The sequence below is a fragment of the Paralichthys olivaceus genome, chromosome 13 (genome assembly GCF_024713975.1).
Source record: "Paralichthys olivaceus isolate ysfri-2021 chromosome 13, ASM2471397v2, whole genome shotgun sequence".
Classification (NCBI taxonomy): domain Eukaryota; kingdom Metazoa; phylum Chordata; class Actinopteri; order Pleuronectiformes; family Paralichthyidae; genus Paralichthys; species Paralichthys olivaceus.
Genome location: NC_091105.1, coordinates 13,265,726 through 13,290,805, shown reverse-complemented (window position 1 = coordinate 13,290,805; position 25,080 = coordinate 13,265,726). Strand labels below are relative to the sequence as shown.

The 25,080-nt window shown below is 40.9% G+C and overlaps 1 protein-coding gene across 4 annotated transcripts in view; it reads right to left on the bottom strand.

The window, feature by feature from the left end:
* Positions 1-11,689: 11,689 nt before the first annotated feature.
* ptprub (protein tyrosine phosphatase receptor type Ub) overlaps positions 11,690-25,080 on the bottom strand; it is a 154,923-nt gene continuing 141,532 nt past the window's right edge. For all 4 annotated transcript variants that reach the window (XM_020092686.2, XM_069536903.1, XM_020092685.2 and 1 more), the window contains 9 exons: positions 24,921-25,037; positions 23,831-23,985; positions 22,895-23,030; positions 22,007-22,156; positions 19,622-19,936; positions 16,399-16,524; positions 14,312-14,469; positions 11,963-12,098; positions 11,690-11,872 (listed from right to left, as the gene is read on the bottom strand). In XM_020092686.2, the coding sequence (XP_019948245.1) occupies positions 11,810-11,872; positions 11,963-12,098; positions 14,312-14,469; positions 16,399-16,524; positions 19,622-19,936; positions 22,007-22,156; positions 22,895-23,030; positions 23,831-23,985; positions 24,921-25,037 (1,356 nt within the window). In that variant the 3' untranslated portion in view covers positions 11,690-11,809. The remainder of the gene's footprint in view (positions 11,873-11,962; positions 12,099-14,311; positions 14,470-16,398; positions 16,525-19,621; positions 19,937-22,006; positions 22,157-22,894; positions 23,031-23,830; positions 23,986-24,920; positions 25,038-25,080) is intronic.

Here is a 25,080-nt window from a genome sequence, read left to right as displayed (position 1 = left end):
ATTACAGCCCCGCTGACAAGAGCAGAATTGAAACCGAGATAAAAATCAGTGAGCAGTAAATAAATTTGCGGACATATTCTTACTCTCCCTCGCCGCCTGGTCAGCACAGGATTGTCACAGCGGATGTCGTCCTCCCTCTGACATTAAGACGTGCCATTTTCCTTTTGAATAAATTTACAAGAGAAGAGGAGAAGCAGCAACCGGGCAGCAATGATAAGAGGTAGACGTAACTGGCTTCTCCTCCATCTATCATGCAAGCTCGCATTGAGCCCTTGATGGTAATTACAGTTAGTTGTTGCCACTTTAGAGACACATGTCAGGCTCAATGCAATATTCAACACGCCTCAGTGTTTTTCTTGTTTTCCAACTAATTCCAACAGATTAACATCAAACGTGGAGTTTGAATCTCCACAGTGCATCAATGAACTCGTTGAAAAACAACACATAGGCATAGAGACACAATCCAGTTGTTGCACACACCTTGGAGAGTGTGACTTCTCTTTTCTGCTTTTTATTTAGTTTTTATCCTTTCTTCATATCTTCCACTTCAGTAACTTCACAACAAAACTGGAAATTAAAGCAGCGCCTCTTCAAACAGCAGCTACAACACAAAACAAATCTCCATTACAGTTTCAGTATAATTGATTTCTGCCACATCGTCAATACTAAATTGAAGTGTTCCGCTGACGTTTGATGTGATGCTGCGACAGGTGCTGAGCAGGCTGCTGGTAGTGTGAAGGTGCCCCCACTACCATCACCACCAACCCCCCAGGACGCTGCTCTCCCCACTCTGAGTGACACCACAACATCAAAAACACGTCTCTCCGCAAAGCATGTCATGACCCCGTCACCCCGGTCACACAGCAGACAGCTGACGAGGGGGCAGGCGAGCTCCCTGTGCTGCACGCACACACTCTGCCGACTGTCAGAGAGACTCCCACCTCCAGCAGTCTTTCTCATACCTGTGACAGAACTGGTGAGAGGCTGCGAGAGAGGAGAAAAAGGACAAGAGAGCTTAAAGGGAAAGAGGAGGGAGAGGTGATAAAGGGAGAAAGAGGAGAAAGTTTGCGAAAGGGGAAATAGATGCAGACGGTGGGAGAGAAAGGCGAGAGGGCATTAAAAGACGGGGAAGACAGAAAGGTAAATTGCAGGAGTGAAATTGATAAAAGGCTAAAAAAGAAAAAGAACATGCCGGATGAATATAGGGAAAACAGGGCCATGAATTATTCTGTTGTTATCCTGCCTGACAGTAGTCTGCATAAAGGTATTCTTCTAGTAAGGACGAGCTGCCCGATGCGTGGAATAAAATATTAAAGAGTTCATATCTGCATGCATAAGATCCAAGGGCTCGGCCTACATGACACGACAGCATAATCCCCCAGTGCTCTGTGGTCCAGGCACAGCTTTAAATGGAAAAGCCATGGAGGGAGATGAAGAGAAATAGCTCTCTCCTCCTCTAATTAGGTTTGAAGGTCGTGAAAGACCAGAACATGACACTGACAGTTGCTCTCTCTCTCTCCAGGCAAGAGGCAAGACTCTTACAGCCCAGAGACCAATTTGCGGCCAAGTCAGTCAGTCTCACTGACTTAGTCACCTAGAAGGGGATAGGTAACAGTAAAAGCAATATGGCTCACAGCTGTAGGGGGAAACAGGTGGTAAGGACAGAGGAGTCTGCCAGATTTTATTAGCAAAGGCTAATGCTACTGAAAAGGTAAATTTAGAAGAAGTGTTATGCAAACAAAACATTGTGGTTCTTTAAAGTAGTAATTATTTTTCATTTCATTATTTTCTGTCGATACGATGCAACAAGCAAAAGCCAGTTAGCTTAGCTTAGCATGACAATGTCTTTGTGACAGAGATTGTCGAGAGCTTGTCATCATTGGGGAGTTGAAGCCAAAGCATCTCGATCACCCCCTGGTGGCTTGCTGCAGTATAGGTCATGAATGGTGTCTCACTAATGTATGTTTAAATGCAAACGTTTCTTCTTTTTCTTAAAATTTGGTTTTAATTTGTTGTTTGATGCTATGAAACAGGGTGCACCCTCACTACTGCGGCTTCATCCAGTGATCACTTCTGCCAAGAGGCAGAATGGTGGTGTTCATATCCACAGTGTATTAGCTTCATTTCTTGACACCTTAAAAAAAGAAAATGTCTAAATCGTAATTACTATACACATCCTCAAATCTAATGAAAGCTAACGCAGTATTCCTTTTTTAAATTCCTGCATCTGCCCATTTATCTTCTTCCTTGGGTCATGCTCCACCCTCCCACTAAATTTAATGGAAAGCATTTCAGTAATTTTTGTGTGATCTTGCTGAAAACAAAAGGCAATGACAACCTGCAGGCCCATTATGTTGCTTATGTTAATACTCTCCACAGGCTGAAGTGTTAAATGAAATGACATATAAGGATGACACTACCAATAGTAGGTCTGAGAGAAGAAGTTGCCAGTGTTGAGAGCCACATTTTTGTTGGAGATGCACAGAACTTTTTCTCTAACTAGTACGGCATCACTCAGCCGTGGCAGAGGGAAGATAGTGCTGCAGCTACAGGGCTGCCTGAACCAGAGGACACAGGGCTCAGGGTTTGTTGTGGGGTTACTGCTTCCTGCACTTGGGGGTGTCTGCTGCAGTAGAGAGATGAGGGGGTGGAGGACGACCGTTGCTCTACCCGAGGTTAATGTAGTACTATCGGTTGCTCAACTGTCCTCTCATGGCTGCATCTATTTCAACTACTGCTGGAGGTGAAACAGGATGGGGGGAAAAAGAGACGAGAAGAGGGTGATGAAGAAGAGAGGGAGGAGGGGCAGAGAGGTGGCTGAAGGAAAAGAACATGGGCAAACAGAAATTGAGAGACTAAGTATCTAGAAAACAAATACTGTAAGGAGTGGACTGAAGGCCTTGGCTTTGTTGTTTTTAAAGTCTGGGGAATTATGTATTTTAGATAAAAGGAATTAATGGGGGTTATCGGTGGTTGGCTCATTTTCAACTGTATCTGACTTAAGTATTTCTATAGATACGGGTTGAGATCGTGTGCTTGGATTGTTTTTAATAAGAAAATGAAATCAATTTGATTGATTGGTAGGATATCCCCAGTGGGTTTATACTAACCTTAAAGGAAATCAAAAAGACTTCTGCTCTGGTTGAGGTTTGTCAAGGATCACTATGAAGTGTGATGGATGTTAGTTGTCGTTTGTGGCCCTATTTTTCTGCTCTAAATAAACTGAAGGATAAATCCAGTTGCTAAGCCAGTCCCTCACAGGGCTGACCTTTTGATAAGCCCATCTCTCAAACTTACGGCGTCTTGGAGATGCTTTATTGCCACAACCTAGAAATGGCTCATGTTGACATTAGATCATTTACAAGCTACTCCCCAGAACCCTCAAGGCTCAACATCTCTATATGTGTACTAACAACACCAAATTATTCTTGGAGCAAAATAACACCAGCCTCAGAATGTGTTGTATCAAGAGAGAATGTAATATTAATGTTTAGTCACCGCAACTTGTCACATTTGATTTTTTCCTGGATTTCACAGACCTTCTCGTTTTATCTTACCGTTGCCGTTTTTATGCCAACTTGTTTCCGTCCACTGGCCTAAGTTAACTGATTCCAAGGACACAACATGATACAGGTCAGAGCATTTTAAGTTAGAGGAGGCTGGTGTCAGTGAAGGAACCAGGCTGCAGGGTTCGTGAACAGCAAGAGGTGAGTCTGATAAAGTGGGGAGGGATGGCTGAGTCACTCGTGTGTCCTCTGATTCCAGTTATCTGTCTCCAGCTCCTTGTTTGCCTGACTGATCCGGCGTGGAACCATCAGCGGCTCCCTCTCTTCGCCATGTTCATGTGAACCATGACTTTCACTGAGCTGAGAGCACACTGCTGAGATAAGGGCTCCAGTCAGATCGACTGTGGCAACGGAACCAGTGAGAAAACAACATGGTGGACGGAGCCATCTGGCCAGCCCAGCTCCGTCCTCGCTCCACTGAGCACAAAGCTGGAGCCACCTGTCTTGTCTGCAACACTATCCAGCAGAAGTAGAGTACCAACAGGATGGAAAGACAAAATAAGGTGTGTGTGTGTGTGTGTGTGTGTGTGTGTGTGTGTGTGTGTGTACACTTCACCTTCACCATGTGTTTTATAGGAAAATGTACAGAGAAGAATTTTTCCTCAGAGAATATCAGTCTGTTTACAAATCTGTTTTGCTTCTAAGAAGTGAAATAATATATGGATCCAGACCTTTCTTCTCATTTCTGAAAGCCTCAAATGATATTTCGATGTCGTGATAAAGGATATGCATCTTCTCTTTCCACTTATCGACCGAGGCTTGGGCAAGGTCATCCGCAAGAGCTTTTATGACAATATTCTCCCAGAGAATATTGGATTTTATCTTCATCTATTAGCAAAGCATTTGGCATGAAAGAAGAAACATCGAGTTTTTAGTAACATACACCCCGTTCCTCCAACACTGAAACATTCAGGAGCTTTACAGCCTGTATCATGTCTCAGAAGCTGTTCAGCAACAAGTGAGTCCACTTTTTCAAGCAGAGATTCAAAACCGAGTTACTTGTACCCCCAGGGGTTAGGCCTGCTTGATGCCTAGGGCTACATGGAAAGATTGTGCAGTAAATCAACAAGAATTAAATTATAATACATATAAAATTATGCCTCACCACCCAAATAACTACAAACATCCATATAACGTCCACCATACTAATGGAGTCAAAACACTTTTAGAGTTGTGCATTACTATGTGGAGTGCATGAAAGTAAGTAAACTCGCTGTACGATGTATCTCCACTGAATGAAGGCAAAACAGCCAAGTTATGAATCCAAATATCTTACACATTTAGAGTTTGTGGAGTGATCAGGGGATTGGAGCCAGGCTACCAAGGTCCAACAGATACATGTGCTCAACCAATCACAAGTCAGTTTCAGCTGTCAATTCTGACGTTTACCCTAATTATTCTAGCATCAGATAACGACTTAAAACCAAACTTAACGGAAACCATCTTTGAGAACAAATTATTTGACGTGTACATTGTAGACACTTTGGCTTCACTTTCAGGGAGCATTCATTTTGTCTATCATTATATATAATCAAAGACATTACAGTATTTTTAAACAGTTGTCTAAAACCCAAAATAAGAATACAAAGTGTTATAAATAAAAATAAATAGCTATAAATATTGAATAGATGGTGAAAATCGGTCAACGGGTTGACAAAGTTTGCTAAAAGTAGGCCATTGAATAAATTGAAACTTTTAATAAAAACTAAAGTAGTATTGGATGGATGATTTGAATAATAATACAAAATTATTGGAAAAAAGTATCTGCACATTAATTATATAACTATTACACTGGTTACACTGGTTACATTTAGCTAAATTTGCCTTGTACACAAGGAGACAAAAAAGCTTGGGAATCTATTTCCCGTCCTCCTTCCTATCGGCTGACGTTGCAAGCTGTCAGACCTCACTACCTGTTTTACAGAAACACCACATGAGAGTGTATCTGGCGCAGGACTCACCAGGGAGACCATGGGAGAGGCCAACATCCATCGAGCCTGTCAGCAGAGGAACATAAGACAGGAGGCCCAGAGAGAGAAGCAAAAACCCAGTTGGATCTTGGCCTGGTGATAAGTTATCTCTCACATGGCAGTCATTACACCATCGAAATTAAATGATAAGATTCCAATTACCTGTCGCGTTTCCAGCTGCCCTGTGTTAGCCCGGACGTCCAGTATATTGGGCAAAATTGGTTTGTCCCATATTGGATTTCACCCATCCTGCATAGCGACTGCTAATCTACTCTTTAATCACCAGCCTGCACTCTTACAGATCCAACTTTTGATACAACAGCAGTGGCTGATCATTTGCTGATTACCACATGCAATCACAGAGGCCTCATCACTGTGTCCGAAATCACCCACTCATTCACTAACCCCTACTTTACTATAAAGGGTCTTCATGAGCCCTATAGTTTCTGTCCCCCCAAAACTCTCTGCAATAACTGTGAATTTTTTTGCACATCTTATATTCATATTTTATTTTAGTCATATTCGTACCTTTATCTTTGCAAACAACTATTGCAATTTTGCATGCTTGTCTCTTATTCAAAGTTTGTCATATCATGTATTAAGTCTATTCTTACAATGCCCTTGACAAGCCGCTGTAACACAATCACTTCACAATTTTGGATCAATAAAGTACATTTATCTATATATTTATCTATCTATATATATAAAGCACTTTATACTCAATAAAAAGAAGGAAAAAAATGCTTTTGGACATTTATCTGAACCAGTAATGAGTAATTGTTTCTGTATTATGACAAACAACAACAATAACATCAACCGGTGGAAAATCCCACAATACATTTTAAATGCTTATTTTACACTTAGTATTAATTCTTCTGGGTAAACATGTTAAAAAACAAGTAGAAATAAACTTGGGATTTTCTGTTCCTGCTGTCCTCTGATCTCTCTGCAGTGAGCACAATGCATGATGGTATATATTGCTCAGTTAGTGACCATCAGCTGTACACTTTTTTTCACGAGACATTTGCAACCTACTATTACAAACTCAGACACAGCCTGTATGTATCGCGTAAATGAGCCAATTTAGGTAATGTCTGAATGTCTGGTGTTGTTCAGTCGGCATGTGCATGTGGGAGGATAAACCTGCAAAGGAAAAACCTGTGCAGCTGCAACAAACAAAGGGAAGCAAAAGAGACGTGGGTTAAATCCATCAGCTCAACTCAGCTCAAGTCTCAGGAAGCCTTCTTTACTTTCTGCTGCCAGGAATTAGTAATTGGCCATGGAGGTGAGGAAGAAATCAGTCAACATGTTTCCACAGAAATGCACAAGATGGCCACTTTACCTAAAGGTGCATGAAATATAGGTGTACTGAGATATCTACGGCAGAAGAGGGTCGATGACAGACTCAGCTACAACAGCACTGATTATCTTGTAATGCTCGGCCAGGCTTTTTATCATGACTCAAATGAAAATGCACATGAGAAGAACAAAAGCAGGGATGAGTACACTGAATGTTTTAGAAACAAAGACTGTGCTGGATATTTGATGTGATCAGAGCCCAAACAAAGACGAGTCTGTGTTTCTTGCATCTGCAACATGATGCCTCAAACAGAGGGAAACAGAAACTGTTTCAGGATGAATGAGATATTCCTCTGTGTCCAGCCTGCTGTGAAAATTACGTGACTTCTATGGACACAGTGATGAAAAAGCACATGGCATTCATCAAGCCTTAGTAAGTTTGACCTGGATGAGACATATCACAGCCTGTGGAGCAGATAATGCCAATGTCAACTTTTCTGTTTACCATTCATTGAGCGGTGCCAGTAATCACATTTTGAAAGTTAATTCCTGCGATTACATAGTTGATAACATCTGCAGGCCCACCTGTGTCATGTTTGCACACAATGCTCCCTCTTAATCCGACTGTCGATCGTCTCCTGCAAAGATGACCAGAATATGGAATTTTGAGGATGAAGAAAAAAAACGGAGCTGCCGAGATTTATCTGTGGGCTGTTTTTTTGTGGTTTTTTTCAGCCTTTTAAAAAGCTGCAGAAATCTCTTTTGGTTACCAGCACCTGGACAAACAAGTGTCAACATACATTTCTAAGCAACAACAAAAATATAGAAAGTTCTATGACTCTCTCTGTCTTAACAGAGGAGGTAAGGGTGAAACTAAAACTAATCGTCTGCCATAAGGAGTGCTCCATCACTGACCAGGAGGAGATGATGTCTGCCTTCTAAATGCCAGAGACGGAGTCAATATGGACGAGCACTGAGGAGTTTTGTGTTACCTACAGGAAACCAAAGTGGATACCACAATATCCACCAGAGACAAGAGGACATGTTCAGGATTCTCTCATTTAGCCTCAATGTGCCTTTGATGACCATTTAATGATCACTCAAGAAACAGATGCAGTATGGAGTTGATTAAAAATAAACTTGTTGAAACTATTGTCGGACTGGCCATCGGGACCAATCGGCCGAATCCCAGTGGGCTCATCACTCTGTGGGTTGCTTGAGCATCATTTTAGTCTGTCTCTGGTGTGAGCTGTATGTAAGGAATTGTCTGTGGTTGAATAAAAGGACAAAGGACAGCTGGAATCGGCCGGGAGCATGAAGAAAATGTTGATCAAAAAAGTAGATTTGTTGAGTTATATGCTTCTTATCCTCATTTGCATTTGAATTGTTTTTGTTTTGTTTGTTTCTGTCCTTTTTGCTGTAAAAATCCTCACAAGCTTTTATAGATACAGCTTTAATAAAGCTATGGACTGAGAGAATATTCACGTTTATTTGCCTCCCCAGTTGAGTCAGAATATCAGCATATTCACACACCATACCCACACTGCTGTGGGACCGTGTACAGGACAAAAGGTGGCATACCAGTGGCAGCTCTTATCCCTTATCTGGTCGTGAGGAAGTTGCTAACCTTAATTACATAAACCACGGGTCAGATATGAGCAGTCTGCCACCAAGGACTTCATGTTGTAATAGCTTTCTGAAGGTTAAAAAGGGAAACTGGAAAATCTTGCAGATATTAAAAGGGCCTCATCTATTTCGCATTAAATGTATAATGCATTCTTGCTCCTTCAAACTGACAAATGAAAACTCTCATATTAAGAAAATTTGCATCTACAGTCACACATCTTTACCATTTCTGGTGTTTTGTTCAATCTCTTAACAATTTAAACGACAATCCATATGGTCCTCAACCCAACAACAGGGGGTCTTGTCCTCTAATTAATCCTGCTTGTCCCTCTGCTAAACACTGGATCAGTTTGCAGCACTGATGCATTATTCAACATAGCCGTGGGTGAGAGAGGAAGTCTGTGGTCTGGAGTCACCTTACTCTGGGCAGAGCAGCAAAGCGAGGGAGATGGAGGAGGATGAGAGGGAGAAATGAAAGTAATGGAAGTGCAGACAACGGTGGGGGAGGAAGACAGAGAGGAGTGGGTGAGAGGTATGACTGGAGGGAAAGAGAGGGAGAGAAATGAGGTTAAAAAGGGGGGGGGGGGATCAAATGGTCGATGTGGATGAAGGCGAAGGGAACTGCAAAAAGATCACATCCGTATGAGAAACCGCAGGAGGCACGTACGCAGGAAGTCAACGTCCAGCTGTTAGTTCTCTGCTTCTGCTGACAAACCAGTCGAACCACCACAGAACCATTCAGCTGGATGCGCATTTTTTTAGACACAACAACCAACGATAAGCCGACAACGACACATCATTCTTTTTTTTCCCCTTGTTCTTTTATTGTTGATCTTTGTTATTCCTAAGAATGAATCCCTTCCCCGAAATACATCTGTCATCTCCATCTCTCATTTAATACACACCTTGCCCCCACAAATACAATGGTCAGAAACACAGTAGTCATGTACCATTGGTTCATACAGAAACACACAAGTGAAATCAACGGCACTCTCGGGGCTGTCGCCGTAGCCGCCGCCCCAGAGTGTGGTCACCATAAAAAGCTTTGGAATGGTAAATGTACAATGCACTCACATGGTTGTCGTGGCAGCGGCGGACAACACAACGATGAAATAAATTATGTGAATTTGGGATTTTTTTTTTTTAATTAAACGAAAAATGAAGATAGAAAGCAGACAATGAATTCACACATGCTTTCACAGACCTGTTTTAAACACTCAGGGAGACTCAGGTTTGTACTCGGGTGTCAAAAGTTTCGGCAATAAACTCACAAAATGGTCATTTACAGCACATTCAGCTTGGTGGTTATGTAGCATTTACTTACTGTACGTCTTTACTCTGGGCAAACATATAGTATAATATTCATATAGTATTCACATAACATAATATACATCTGTATGTACACATTCCTTCCACCGTCAACAAAAAGTGTCCAGGCACTTCCTTTGTCAGATCACTGACTACACTGTAGCTACCTCATTCTTCATCTTCGTCACAAACAAGCTGCCGTTTCATTGAAGCTGTGGGAGCCCGGTCATGTTGGCGCAATGTTAAGATTCCTCACATAAATCTGGTGCTCCCACCTGAACCAGGCTGCGAGCCGCAACCTCGCAGCAGAGTCTCGACTAGCTGCCATTTCTCAGCTCCTGTGGGCTTCGGGGCGTCTCTCCTTGTTCATTAGGTTGGGCCCCGGAGCGATCGCTTTAACACCCTCCATGAAAACCTGCACTTAAAAGGAGCTTCAGGAGATACAGTGGGGACATAACATATTTTAAAGGGTAATGGTGGAGGGCAGAGACGATATTTACTTGGTTCTGGAACAGAAATGTTAAAGAGAAATACCTTCCTGTCTGTGTCGGGGGTCTTTTTAGGGGATGTTTAATTGATTTGTACATGAACAGATCCAGTGGTCTGCAGGTGTTGGCCAGCAAATGAAAGATTGTGTTTATCCATGAAGTCTATGATAGCTGAGCCACAGGGTCCATGGGCAACCGTTTTCTTCTTTTCTTACAGTTTAAATGCCACTTTTATTTGAAGATTAAAAAAAAAAGAAAACACCAATATCGTGAATGGTAACAAAAAATAGCATATTTTGCCTTCTACACAATGTTAATGCCCCCCTTTTTTTTTACATATATATATTTATCTATATATATTTATTTTCATTTATGTTACACTGCAACAAATAACAAGTAGTGTTCATGTCAAAATGGTGAAAATGAGTCCCCTGCCTGAAAGAGTTAAGATGAGATTCAAACCGGATTAACTTTCTTCAACTGTTAACAGAAAAACCAAATCCCTCAGACAACAAAAGAATTAACATCTGTAACTGTGTACACTGGATTCAACTTTAAACTTTAAACCACAGCATTAATGAAATATAATGTTTCACACCACCATCACACCTTGCTCCTTTTTCTCTTCCGCTGGGTATAAATTCAAACAATCACTGCAGAGCTAGAACATTAGCTGATGCAGTACATACTGGGGTTTTTTAGGCGTACATCATAAGGGAGGAGGGGAACAAAGTAAAGAGAGGATTCAAGTCAGTCAGTGGGATTGGCACTGTGACAGCAATGAGACCGGAATCTCCCTGCGGTGGGAGTGGGCCCAGTGCTGTGGCCCCTGGAAACATCCACCTATAGCACACATGGTAATCCAGCACAAACATTATGGCAAAATACAACACGTTGCACAACTGTACAATTACTGCATTAATACTGTTGAGGACTGGGCTGGTCCATCCCAATGCAGTAGGTCTCTCGTTGCTGTTTCTGCACCATTATGGTGACTTTTTGGATTTATTCATTGATTTTGAATAAATCTGTCCTATCATCAGAGAATAAGGCAGTTTATGGTATGGTAGGTAAGTCATGCCACAACCACAGTGGACTGCTGTTGCATGTAGCTCTTAAAAGAGAAGAAGAAATGCTTCCGCGTTAATGCTGCTGTAATTCTGGTGTTACATCCAGCCCGCTCTCGCTGTACAAATGAAATAATGACAACACAGCCCAGGTGACCCCTCTTCAGAACAGACAGGTCCGTTTAGTAGCTCCGAACATTGTTTCACTGCTACGGAATCCCTTCTCACAAAAGGAGCTTTAGTCTGAGAGCCAAAGAGGACCAAGAAAAAGCACAAAATATATCAAAAGAGATAAACATCACCATCAAGGAGGAAATCACAGCTGTACATTAAAGGTTAAAACTTAGAACTTTGATCGTTTCTTCCCCCCCTCTCCTTTCTCTGCAGTTCCTTCAACGTCCACAGGTCCGAACATGAAAGTAGAGGAGGGTCACTGGGTGGCCTCAAATTGAATCTTGACCGCCGCTGTTAGAAACATTTTGTTGCTATCTCCCCTCAAAGCAGTCCAAGTACTCCAGGACAAGGTCGTAGCAGAATCGATACTGATCCTGAGGGAGAATTAAATTTTTTATTCACAATTGAACTGAACACAAGAGAATAATTACAGAAATATATTTTTGCCACTTAGAAACTCTTACCAGAGACTCCACCATGTTAGGTTTGCAGTTGCGTAGAGTTTTGACAGCGTAGAAGATGTCCACCATGTTCTGGTATTGGATCATCTCGAGGAGGATGTTGCAGGCACAGAAGGTCCCACTGCGGCCGCCGCCGTTACTGCAGAGGAGGAGATGTGTCATTTTAGAAAACATCTCAAACAGATGTATCTTTCAATATTTTATTTTAAATGTATTCAGCAGGAATAATGACAAACCATGAACATTAAGGGTTCATTATTCATATTTTACCCCCCGGTCCCACAGAAAATTCCTACTAAAACAAAGGAAAATAATCATTGTTATGATATTAATTATTAAAATAAATATGAATAAAAGAGGCAACCTGACCTTCCCTTCCTTCACAAATTTATTAAATAAACAATGAAACAGAGGTGCATATAGAATGAGTGCCCTATAATTAAAATCTATTGATGTATTGGTGCAGTGTCTTTGATTCAACTATGTAATTAATTATACATACATAGGGCCCTGAACACACTTAAATTTCCGAGATGACTCCCTCAAGTTTGTTAAATTTTTTCTAGGTTCAAAACCATCTGAGCTATAGGGTTGTTTTAGGATATTTAAATACAGGCAAATATAGTCCTTTGATTTATTGATGACCTCCTGCCACACTACATGCATTGCTTTAGGTAAAGCGATGCTGTATATTATTACATTAATAACAAGATTGCCATAAAATCCTGCTTACTTTGGTGATCATCTTCTCTTGATGATCCTCTGCTGCCATGATGATGATGATATTTCAGAATTCAGATGAAATGGCATAAAACCACTGGATGGATTGTGATAATTCATGATAAACATTTTTATCTAGAGCCATCAATAGGTAACTCAAGCAAAACTTTGGTTTATAACTAAAAACTTTCATAATTTCTGAACCATTTCTTCAGCTGCAAATGTCAAAATGCAACATTTAAATTGTGTATACTACACTCTAAATAAGCATGTAAGCACTTTCAGGGTGAGCAATTTAGCATGGTGCTATTATTATCTATTTTAAATACAGACAAGCAATCTATATCTTTTTAATATAGCACATTTAAGACAAAGGCTATTTCAAAGCGAACAGTTACATTATACATTCATAATCCTCATAGTCTACAGCCATACCATTAGCCCTTCCATTAAATGCTGTTTAAGTTTAGACCTTGACTGTCAATATGAATCAACCCAGATTTAATTTTGATTGGCTGAAATCTCATTATGTTGCATGCTCAGCAGAGCATGTTCCATATTTGTGCAGTATGTGCAATACTATACAAATACATCTCCCTCCCTGGGTTGAAAGGGGCTTCTAATCTGTTTTAACTGATACAAGTAATAACTTTATTTGTATAGCACTTGACTAAACAAGGTTACAAAGAGCTTCACAAAACCCATGGCAATTTAAATAGGTCCTTGATAGCTGTAATAAAGTACAAGCAGGGCAGAATATGAGTAATCTGATAAGCCTGATTTTGTACACAGCATCTTCAAAAATAGTCACATGAGGAAAAGCTGTGAGGAAGAGAAAATTGAGAAATAACAGCACAGTGACATTTCCTCGGAAATATTGTCCTGGTCATCACAAATGAAAGGCAATATCAATAAACTACTGGAGGACGATCCACATCCTCTCTCCTGAGACAAACGCAGCAAAGGTGGGCATGGAAGCCTCTGCAGCGTACACAGGCAATATTACGGTAATCAATCGTCGTCAGCGCTGTGGCAGTGCTGGATTTACTGTAGTGAGAACCATCGCGTTCTGTATTAAGCCATAATTGATTTGATCTCCATAATCTCTTTCTTGGTTGTCGTGGGTAACTCTGTGTGACAGCGCTGACTGATGTGCTTTTGGACGGGGGGCGGTGGGGATGAACGTGTGACGGGTCGGCAATGAGCTGGACGGCCCATTCATATTCATCAGGGGGTGTGCGCTCCGGGGGCTTAGGACAACAGAGGAACAACAGAACACCACACGCTGTACTATACCACAGCACGGCGCATAACACCACAATTTGATTTTCTACATTAAGTTCTGTCATGGAAAAATACTTTCCCAAATAGCGCAAAAAGCCGCAGAGAGAACACACGACACAATCTGTACAGTACGTGTCATGGTGGAACAGATGTGCTCATGATTTGTCCTGTTCTTACAGACATTTTAGTGATGCTGCCCTTTGTGAATACGCTTTTTGTTTGGGATGATTTTAAATGTCAGTCTTCAGGTGCATTATTTCACTTAGACCTTTTCAGAAAGAGACTGCGATTGAGAGAGATTTATTTCTGCTTTCTGTTTCCTATACATGTTGCTGAGAGGTTACTCACAGGCAGTGGACAGCTGTGCGTCCTTCTCCGCACTCTCTTTGCCACTTGTGCACTTGAGCCAGCAGGTTGAGGAAAGCCTTCTTGGAGTCGGGGACATCGCGGTACGCCGACCAGCGCAGGAACTGGAACTGACACACCACCAGCTGACCCTCTTGGAGCTTCAGAATGAAAACATAAAACACATGGAATCTGATCCGCTGCACTACGCCTGCTTTCATGCTCTCACGTGTTAGTTCATACTGACTAGTTGCTGCAGCATTTCTGTGTGTGCCCGTTAACACCTGTGTTTCAGTGCTCCCCAGGCTACACACTGGCACTCAGTCGTGCTCACTCAGCACACAGACTCTGAGATATATGGGTCTTCAGGTGTAAGTGGGGCCTGAGGTGCGAGTGAGAGGTCCCTGTGTGTTCATAACCTTGTCCTGTAGATTCTCATCTAATACTTAAGGTTCAGTTGAGAACTATAAGTCATGCAAATTGAGCTGGCAGAGACACCAACGATGTATGAAGAAATTGTGCCTCAGCGGGAGTGGGATTTACACAAAGTACTTTTTTTGGTACTACATTCCCCGCCCCACATACATATGCTTACAATGCACTTCCTTTGACTTTTACTCCCTACCCTTGTATATCATTGTCACGCATAGCAAAAAAAAAAAAAGTAAAAAGGCTGATGCGCCTAGAGCAGGGCACAGACAACAAGAGGTGTGTTTTATTTGTGTGATTCGATACCTCCCATGCTGTATTAAGTTGCCCTCTCCGTGACACTGGTGTGCAACGAGTAGAAGAAAAGGTGCCTTATGCAGATCGGGGGAATGACAAGGGTGTTTGGGAGGAAGTGAGGATGCCAATCAAGACAGGAAGTTCTGGGCACTGCCTGTCGCATTGCTTTAAATGGCAGCGCTGCAATAAATGCTTTGCATACAGATTTCCTCAATAATTGGTTGACAGTGATCCTGAGCAGAATACATGCATGTGCTTATGCAAATGCCCAGGCTTAAAACTATACCTGCACACATGCACACACGCACACATGCACACACACACGCACAATCAACACATTGTGTGATGTGTGTGAAGTCAAAATGACGTCTACAGTACTTGGAGACTATATTACATACACTGTAGATATATATATATAGTTGAGGACAGACCAGCCTGACGCCCCCTCTGCTCCCTCTACCATGACAGAACAGTCTTTTTTTAGCCAATTTAATGAGTTCTGTCTAATTCTCTGCTCTTTTAAAGTGTGACATGCTTTATGAAAAGAGTGTCCTGCAATGGAAAATATGACATGCATCATGATGAAAACTCCCTCTTTAGTATGCTAAGAGAAGGAAGACGCCTATCTAGGTAATGACAAAAAGAAATTGAAAAAGAGCGAGACTGACCTTTATTGCATGCACGTCAATGGGTTTCTCATGCATGTTTTTCATAGAAAGAGAGCTCTGATAATTTGTATCGCTCTTTCAGGAACGTCTTATGGAAACAATGGTGGCTCTGGTTCAATGTTCTGGACTGCTGACTATCAAAATATATTCTTTGAAGAATGCATTATACAGTCTATCAATATCTTTTCTTTTTACAGATCTGCCATTGTGTTCGGTATAAATCTCCAGCCTGCCTTTCAGTGTATTTATTTAAGAGTGCATTTATTTGTGTATACTGTGTGTCATGAGGCAAACACTAGAGAAGTGTATGCATATAAAACAATATACACAGATAATGATGATAATGATGCACAGGCACACATACAGGATTAAGTGAAGCACTCAGCCTTTGAGTTTGTGCACATGTAAGACGTTTTAAACAAAATACAAATCATCAGTTGAAGGTTTCAGGTAAATAGATTTTTTTTTTTTTTACAGCCAAGTCTGTATAGTTCTTTGACTTTGAGGATTGGTGTTACCTTTTTAGATGCACATTACAGTTGGCAACTCTGAATGCACTGTAGGGTAAAGGTCCCATCTGAATTACCAATGAGGACCATAGCTAATGCATTTCTAATGAGGTTCAAGTTATCATTTGTGAAATACCACTGAGTGGAACATGTCCCGAGGAGCCTTTTTTGGCACCTGATGACTCACCCTCGTGACATTCTTGACCCGAAACAGACGAGTGATGACATCCTCGTCGGCTGACATGGACAGAAACTCCACTTCCATGGGTCCATACTGCTGTAGACCAGGCTCCGGCCAGTACTGAACACACGGCTGCAGGTAGAGGAGAGATGGTAATTGTTGAGGAAATACGGCACGTACAGAACTTGAACTGCTGCATTCTTCAGTAGTTATGGCCAAGAAAATTCCCTTTGCTCTTAAAACTTTGGATCATCAAAGATTAGAGAGCTTTAAGGAGATCAAATGACGAAAAGATTAAGCAAGTAAGTGTGTGTGTGTGTGTGTGTGTGTGTGTGTGTGTGTGTGTGTCTACGTAGTGGGGGGTCTCTATACATGAAGTGTTGATAAAAAGGAAAATAATATATTTAGAAAGACCAACAGATACACACGTTTTTCCGAGTGCTATAAACACATGCATATGTAGACTTTATGATGCAAAACTGGTCATAAATAGGAGAAATATAATATGTTGTGGAACAATGCAAAAAGGGGCAGATGACTCCTGTGCCAAGAAAAAACTCTATAACAGAGTTGATAACAAGATCTATAACAATGAACAATTTAAAGTGGCGATAACTCAATTTTTCAGGCGACTGAACTCCAATGGACGGAACGAGATGAAAAACACTTAAATGAGGTGGATGAAAAGTGGGATTGAACAGAGGTACCTATGATATTTCTTTTGTTTGTTTTGATTTGATTTAGTTTTTTTGAATCAGACTGCAAAGATTCTGATACAAAAAGGATAGAAAAAACCAATACGCAATCACTAATCTACCACATTTACTGAGCACATCATACCCAAGATTCTAGATTAAGATCATTTAAAGCAACACTGACTCACAAGGCCCTTAAAGGTCAGAGTGGTTATTGATTTTGATGAATATCTTTTTTGGGAGTGAGGATACTCTTACCATGAGTGTTAGGTAGCAAGTAATTACTATGAAAACCATCATCAGTGCTCATCTATTCATAATTCTAATGCTAAGTTATTATAAAAACAAAAAACAATAATTCATAAGGTCTGAGTGCCAGAGATTTCATTTCTGTTAAGAGTTGAAATCTTGTAAACTGCAAGATCACTATAGATGATCACCATTTCCTCAACTTTAAGATGGTCGTCACACATGGCAAACAACACTCTGTTTGGGTGATTTCCTTAAACTTTATCTTCTTTGTTAGAAATGTCATCTTTACAGAAAATGCTACAGACAAGATAACGGCTCATTAAGAACATTAAGTGCCACTGCTATTATTTATAGTTGGTACAAAATGATACAGGCAGACCTTTGACAAAAGTAGAAAAAAAGATTCATGATTTAGAGCTTAAACTTTGTTTTCTAGGCTCTGATATAAAGTAATACATGCACTATGTTTATATATATAATATAAACATAGATAATAATAATATTTATCTGCAAAGCTCACAAATGTTGCATTTAATCCTAAAGTGTTTCCTGAATGCAATTGGCTCTTTACATTTGAATTCTGTGATTCACCAGTAATACGCACATTTATTAATCATACAGGTTTAATAGAACAGATAATACAAGTTCCTCAAATTGTCCATGTTAAATGACTTGATTGATGAAGGCTGATGTAACCTAATGCTATGTGAGTCTTCTTTAACTAAAAATAGCATCTGACATAATGGATATTCACATATTATATATAAAAACATTTTCTCTGTTGAAAGATCCATTTTGGGTCCTTATATTTTCTTTACCTCTTTGCTAAGGTTATCTTATTTAACAGCACAATGATTCCTATTTCTTTTCATTACTATACTAATGATATCCACCCTGTTGAATCATTCTGTCATTACAGCACAACTATTTATCTCCCATTAAGGGCTAGATGTCAGCCAAACACATCTAGATATTATTATTGGCAAAAAAAACTCTGCAGTCAATTGTAAAGCTTTTGGCTCTTTAATAGCACATGCTGAACATCTCCTGTTAACTATTTAATAATTAATGTTCAATGTTTATGGTGTAAATTGTTTTACAATCTGTGTATTCTCTTATTATTCTTGACTTATGGCCAAATAATATAAAAGAAATAGTTTTGTGAGGTCATAGTGACCTTGACCTTTAACCATTAAAATATATTCAGTTCACACTTGATACAGGTTAATTTTTGTGCCATATCTAGAGAAAGTTCCTCCAGTAGTTCCTGAGATATTGGGCTCACGAGAACAGGGCAGATGGAACGATTTTGGGATAATTTGGAAACAATGCTTCTCGCCACTACTGTCACTGCACAAAAGCATGAAAATACAATTACAGTACTACAGTCTGGATTTTCATATTACTACTGAAGGCTTGCTATGTCCTATTTATCCAATCTGAGAAATATCTGGAGAACTGAATCATTTCTTTCCTTTACTGACTATTTTTCACACTTTAATTTCATCCATGCTTGATGATTGTTCAAACAAATTCTTCTGTCTTAATCAAAAATTGTAAGTTATGATTACCTCTCCATGCCTATACATTTTGAAGCAGACTTAAAGGTCTATTGACTTTCCCAGCCTTCTTCAGCATTGCACTTGATTATCTGGCTGTGTTCATTTATCAGGTCAGGATTTGCTGTTACCATGTGGATTTGCTTCCTATAGAGGCTCAAGCATGTGGAGGCTTGAAGCACTATGACATTCTTTTAATTACTTTTCAGTGTTTCATTAGGTTTTCTAATCTTCTGCATGAATCTTGTGTTATGTATCCACTCATTACTGTAGTGTTGAGAGTAAAAGAAAAAACAGGGAATATTGCAGTACAGAGAAAGACATATGCTCATGAGAGAAAGTGGGACGCCAACATAGAACCCTGAGATGTGGCTGGAGGGGAGTGCAATCCTTTTCTCCAGAGATGGAACTGGAGGAGGGGAAGAAAAATCTGGGGCGGGTGTTATCTAGTCATGCCTTAAGATCAATGTGGTCAGGGATCAAAGCCCAACAAAATGGCATGAAGGAACTAATCCCGAGAACAGATACAGAAACAGTGAGGTGAGGGTTTGTTGGGAAAAGTATAAAGTGAAGTTCAGATAACCTCCAGGCTGAAAGTAAAAACTTGTACAACAAAAAGTGTCTCCTGTGCAAGTGAACTCAAACACTTTGTGAAATCTCTTTTTCGTTATAGGGTCAGCAAATCAGTGGCAAGAAAACAGTATTTTAACACCTTGATCTTACCCAAGCAGAGTTGGACTGGTTGAGTTGGTTGAGCATGACTACCGCCGTGCAACCATAATCAAAGACCAGCCTCCAGAAGTCCGCCGTTGTACCCGGCAGAGGGTGCGGAGTCACGATGAAAGCAGCCTGCCGATGGAAGCTGTCAGCGAGAGCAGCGTTGATGTAATTGTTGCTCTCCCCTTCTGTCGTGACCAGGAAGGCCAGGGCGCGATCCGGTGGCAAAACATCCATGCTGCGGTTCTTCTCCCGGTTTCTGGGCAACAGGGCAATGCTGCACTCCTCCACATCCAAGTGAGGAGTCACAGAGTTGAGTGTCTGCAAATAGAAAAGTTGTAGAGATGAGGGGAAAATGACACATAATTGAAGAGACGTTTAAAAGATGAGATGCGTGAGGAGAGGTGGGACATGGCAGAGGAATCATAGATGTCAGGGAGGAAGAGGAGGAGGAAGAAAAAGAGAAGTATCAAACAGAAGCAAAGACGACTGGGACGCAGAGAATTCCAAGAGTCCAATAGTGTCAACTGAGAGAATCGCTAATAATCTAAACATAAGGTTGATAAACTGATATAAAATTAAAAAGGATAAATTCTGACAACTACATGACTAAAAAACTCAAAAGGAAATATTGCATAACAATTCTCTTTGATGAACTGTGTGTTCGTTTAGCTGTAATTAAATGAGACAACTTGAAAAAGACTATTTGGATCATTAATACACCTCATCAATAATAGATCTGTGACTTGCTGATCTCAGTAGTACCAGTTGGCTGAGTGCTGTCAGAGGAGAAGGGGAACACAGAGCTCACTGGGCGGTGGACAGGCTTTCAACAACAATGTCAGACGGATATGTTTACATGATCAAAGAGACCGATGTGATTTTCCTTTTATAAAAAAAAACCCCGCAGATTGTAATCAGTGTGTCACCCCCTACTGTACCATCCCCTAATCCACGGAAATAAATCAACTATAAGTCGTGTATTAGACTAAAACTGTATAAAATGAACTGTCTAGCGTGAGCCTTTTCCACTGTTACTTTGAAATGTTAAACCTGAAATCAATGCAGCTGCTGGCTGAGAGCTGCAGCGGAGGAATGAGGCAGGTAAAGCATGTGAGAACACAGCTGGCTCTCTTCTCTCCTAATCAACATCTAATAAAATGGTCGGAAACCGCATTCCTGCCAACCAGGCAGAGGATTTCAATGTCAAGTCACAAAGAATCTGAGGTCAAAGGAAACCAACATCACTTTTACACAAATACACATGCATGTGCGAACACGCGTTTATCGATGCCTATGCGTTGCTATCGTTAGTCTGTTCCTTCCTGCACTCAGTGGATTTTAAAACGTCTGTGCTATAAAAAGACACATTTCAATGACAGGGCGGATGTCGTCGTCATCTGTTGTTTATGCAGCTGTCTGAATACCAAACAGACCGTTGTGGATTAACTGAACAACTACAGTATACACACACAACAGAATATATGCAATACACATGCAATATAGTACAGATACAATGTATAATAAAATAATCCCCAAACTGTATACAATAAATCAACAGTATGGTTGTCTCTGGATTTGACTTTATCAACTTTCACCTCTATATGCAAGGCAACACATTAAAAGAAATCATTAATTCTACTATTATTATAATCACTGGTAGAAATAGTCAATTTAGTTGTAGTAGTAGTGTTCTACATGGACAAAAGGAAGATATTTTTATGGTTATATTGGTTGCAGCTTTCTTTCTGAAACTATAAAAGTGACCTGCAATAATTGACCAGCTCCTGGAGTCAGTCCACAGACCGTGCTGCTGTTGTGAACGTGCTGTTGTCGTGATCAAGAACGTCACTCACATTGATGAGTCCCAGCTACAGAGCGCTGGTCGGCTGTTTATTCAAAGTTTATTAATACTGAATGTATCGCATGTCCAATTCGCTCCAAATGTGGAGTCGATAAGTTGAGTTAGAGAGACAGATCTCTAGAATTAGTAGATAGATAAACACAATAATGAGTATAACTATTGTTATAATTGATGGTAGATTAATTAAATGTAGGAGTAGTAGTATTGTGTTTTTAGGGGTTTCATTTCTTTGAAGTTTAGTCACTACTATCGGTAATACCACAGTAGCATTAGCAGTAGTATTACAGTACAATTTTACTGTAGTAGCTGAAGTGTTGGTAGGTTCCATTAGGGTAATTGAAGAAATGTTATTGATGATATAATGTAAATTATACTATGAGTGTGACTGCTGTGCGTGGGTTGTGTAATTAAGAATATCAGTGCATGCTTCATACGTTAATGGTTGGACGTTTGAACAAAATGAATCTGTGCTTTAGAAATTGATTGAGGTGCCACTGATCTACTGTCCACTCCAGCGCAGGACTGACCTGGAACTCTTCCCGTAGCTGAGAGGAATTACTCTGGGAATCCACCCGCAGCATCTCTTTGTAAGTGACGGCAAACTCATTCACCAGGATGGCCGTCTCTCCGCACAGGCACGCCTCCAGGATGGCATCGTGGATGAAGATATACTGCTCCTGGAGGGACAACAGGTAACATGATTAAGTGCTGTGTGTGTGCACGTGTGTGCGCATGCATGTGTAATCCAGCGGGTTTCAGGGTAATGGATGAGGGTATGTTATCTTGGTGCAAACACACATACCAGACGTAACAAAGGAGGCAGCTTATGAACATGTGTAGATGTAAATAAATAATTAAACCACATGAATAAGAGATTTTTCATAACCTGCCTTGTTCTGAATTAAACATGTGCTATAATGTTGGTAGTGTATCAAAGCTGCGGGAGAATAAATAAATATTTCCGAGTAAACAAACACAAGCGGTGTGCATTTAATTAGAGCACCCCTGCAAATAATTACAAATGTAATAAACAGCTAAGTCAATGTTGGATTTACATAATAAGGGGTGAATATGTAAATTATCTCCACATCTAAAGAACAGCATCGTGCCCACGCAGCACAGCGACAAACAATGTGAGTCTTTTCTCTCAAACTATTGCAATGACCTTTACATAAGTCCCACAGGGGGAGTATGACAGCACCCCCCCGTTCTCACTCTTTGACTTTCCAAACAACAGGAGGGAAAATCAAATGTTTAAAAAAGCTGACCATTCCTCCAGAGCAGGAGAGAGGTGACCACAATATGTCCACTGATGTGAAATGTTGAGTCCTGAATATACAGTCCTAGATGAAAATCTGAGACTTTAGACTCAGTTCGAACGTGCTGCGGTTTCATGACTTTGCGGTTGACCTCACCTCTGTCTGGATCATGTTGATGCGTCGAGAGCAGAGGGTTTTGACACAGTTGTAGATGTCCACCACGCCTTCACACTCGGCCATGTCCAACATGACGTCCAGCACGATGTAGCAGCCGGTGCGGCCCGCCCCCACACTAGAATAACAAAACAAAACAAAACAAAAACATCGTCCATGAGGAGTCAATAACAATCAATGTTTTGAGAGTAATCTATGTCTGCTCAGAGCACATGTTATTAGCACTGTTATTGCATGTTAACTTAGTTAAGCTTGCACTAGTTAGGTTGAAATAATCAAAATCACTTATAATTGTATTGGTTAATAAATCAATACATGTTTTGGCTAATGGAAGCTTTAGGCCTACAACAACAGAAGATTCTGAAAGCTTTGTTTGACTAAAGTGAGCATTTCCTTTTTTCCTAAATCTGATTAAATAAAGGGGGGGTTAGCATGAAGGATTTTTACTTTATTAGCATCAAGGTCAATTGATTCTCTTCTATCCTCTGTCTATTCATTAAAAAAATGAACCCAAGGATAAAAATAAGGTACTTATTTGTAGAAAAAATAAGCAAAAGGGATTGTGAAGAAGTTGTTGTGCATGTTATAGGAGAAGTAGCCCTTCCAGGTAGAATGTGACAGCACATAGCTGCACTCTCAGACTGGAAACATTTATTTCATGGGCTTGTGCCGCTCGGCGAGCTCTCCCACATTCACTGTGATGATCACTCCTGGACCCTTGCTGAACCTGGCCAGTGCTGCTCAAACCCTCTTTCTATCTGAAAAGGCCTTGAAGATGCAAACAGCTGCTCACAACCGCCTCCATCTGCCACTTCAGGTCATGGTGATAATAAATCACTTATAAGAGAATATGATTGATAAATATAATAACCTGTAATAATGATTTTCATATGTGCAGCAGTTGCTATATTGTGTTACCTGCAGTGGACCACCACCGGGCCAGCATCAGGAGGCGTGGAGGCTTTCACTCTTCGTATAAAGGCCAACAGTCCAGTGGCGTGATAGGGCACCCCGTGCTCAGGCCAGGATGTGAAGTGGAACTGACGCACCTCATGCTTGGTTGAGTATCCTCTCTGTCGAAACAGAACCCAGTACACACATTAGCATTACATGTAAAACACTACATTTATGTGGCTTGCATCCCAACCATCGTAGCCTGCAGGCTGTTGTTTCATCCAAGACGTGCTGCCATCCATTCAGAGGCATTCCTCCACAATGAGAGATGTGGAAAGTTTTTCAGTTCAGTGTGATGACAACCAGGACATTATTTATGTGGGGTGTTAGGTCTTCTAGGAGAGTAAAGCCTCTGGGCATCACATCTTAGTAGCAGCTGCAATGTGAGAGACACACGCAGAAAGGAATTACTGAGGCTCAGGGAGGGCTGGGAGGTTTCTCCTCTCCACTGGGAGGCTGCTGCCGTCACACAGCAATTTCTTCCTCTGTACAGAGTTGACAAAGTAAAGCAATGCAAAGCAAAGGTTTGCAGAAGACAGACACAAAAATGGGGAAAAGAGCTATGAAAAACAAGCTGTCACCAGCTCCAAAATTTGTGCCAATTTGAATAAGCGGCAGCGTGTGCCCGTGGAGAGTGGCTGTGACAGTGGGATGATAATGCTGTGTTTGTGCCACTGTCACTCCAGTGCTGCTCTTCGAGCCCTTCCACAGAGAGATCCCCGGGGAGATTGACAGGATGGAGGCCACCGGGGGCACAGCACTCTTACAACTATGTTGGGAAGACGGCAGGGGCATTCAGATAGCTGCTGATGTTAATTCCTCTAAATGTGGACGTGTTGACCTCATGCCTATCAGCACTGAGCTCTGTCAGGTATCTAATCTCTTCTATTAGTTCTAATTTTAATTCTTACTTCACAGGGTAACCGTGAAAGAAACCACGAGCATATTACTTTCTGCCCTGGCAGTGAAATTAAGAATATTATAATGTGTATCAACAAATGCAAAAGAGGGTAGGTAAACAAAGGTAGTGATGTAAATGTTAATGTCAACTCACCCTCTCCAAGGCAAATGTACGGACTGTGTATTCAGCCAGTGTCTCTGTCTTCAACAGAGTGATTTTAATGTCCCCGTACATCTCACTGTCATCCGGCCAATATTTACAGCATTTCACCTGTTTGAAAAAAAGAGAAGCAAAGGAGTTCAACCTTGCTTTA